Here is a 1007-nt window from a genome sequence, read left to right on the forward strand (position 1 = left end):
TATCACATTCGAAACGCACTGACAGCAACAACCACCAATACGTTGTCAGGATTTGTACGAACGCTGCTCGACTGACTCAGTGAAATCTGCTACAATTACAATCCATTCCTTCTTACTTTTATGATAAGTGAAACCACACTAGAACAACTGAGAAACGTCACTGCACAAAAACACTGTACGATCCAACTGCAATCAGGAGCAAATTCAATACTTACGGATGCTTGTGATGGCAAATTTAGAACGAAATGATGTGAACATGACTTATCACGATGACCAGAAGAAAAAGAACACCATAAAAACTCAGCTGATGACGTAATCTGTAATTATAGATTTTACCAAATTCTACATATATCTGATACGCCTATGATATCACTATCTAATTAAATAAAGCCAATACTTACTGTTTTTTGTCATACGTTTTTTGAACGCTACGTCAGCATCTTCAACAACCACTGTTCAACAACTTTTACCTGTCTTTACTGATAATAGATTGCATCTGGGCATTTTCAAAACGTAGCAAGGCAAATGTAATTTTCAATTCTTAAAAGAATTGAATCAAGAGCACCTAATCCATGATATCATATACATGATAATTTAACATTAGTGCTGCAGTTAGAATGAAAAGCAATGTGGCGCTAATGGCACTGCAACCTTCAACCTAAATTTGATTTTTTTTTCATTGATATGAATATAAATTAATGTAAATTCTAAAAGTGAATTTATATTAATGCAATCATCCATAAATAAAGAACAAAAATAGATACTTCTTCGTCTTCAGCATCTGATGTATCTAAAACTTAGCCAATAATCCACACTAGAAAGACACCCGCCAGTTTCCATTTCCCCATATAATGTAAAAGTAACATGCATAGCATACCCACCACCCAAAAATATCCAAATCCCAACTTACCAGTTATTCATGGAATGGGTGTTGAAGAGCGGAAATTATAGTTGGACCCGAACCACCGTGCCTAGATTGATAGCATTGCAGTGAAACTAGCATAACC

The 1007-nt window shown here is 35.3% G+C and overlaps 1 protein-coding gene across 1 annotated transcript; it reads right to left on the bottom strand.

Annotated features, from left to right (window-relative positions):
• Window positions 1-2: 2 nt before the first annotated feature.
• Window positions 3-840, bottom strand: Tsp_15120 (conserved hypothetical protein). Its single transcript, XM_003368037.1, has 5 exons — window positions 816-840; window positions 765-790; window positions 587-658; window positions 117-317; window positions 3-89 (listed from the first exon to the last, which is right to left on the bottom strand). The coding sequence occupies exons 1-5, from the start codon at window positions 838-840 to the stop codon at window positions 3-5; spliced, it is 411 nt and encodes a 136-aa protein (XP_003368085.1).
• Window positions 841-1007: the final 167 nt, after the last annotated feature.

The sequence above is a fragment of the Trichinella spiralis genome (assembly GCF_000181795.1).
Source record: "Trichinella spiralis strain ISS 195 chromosome Unknown Scfld3222, whole genome shotgun sequence".
Lineage (NCBI taxonomy): Eukaryota > Metazoa > Nematoda > Enoplea > Trichinellida > Trichinellidae > Trichinella > Trichinella spiralis.

Bases quoted from the DNA above. Each gene is read 5' to 3' on its own strand.
- Tsp_15120 (XM_003368037.1), bottom strand. From the start codon at position 840: ATGGAAACTGGCGGGTGTCTTTCTA. The intron at 791-815 runs GTGTGGATTATT...GCTAAGTTTTAG, and splicing joins AACTGGCGGGTGTCTTTCTA to ATACATCAGATGCTGAAGAC. The intron at 90-116 runs GTAAGAAGGAAT...TTGTAATTGTAG, and splicing joins TGGTTTCACTTATCATAAAA to CAGATTTCACTGAGTCAGTC.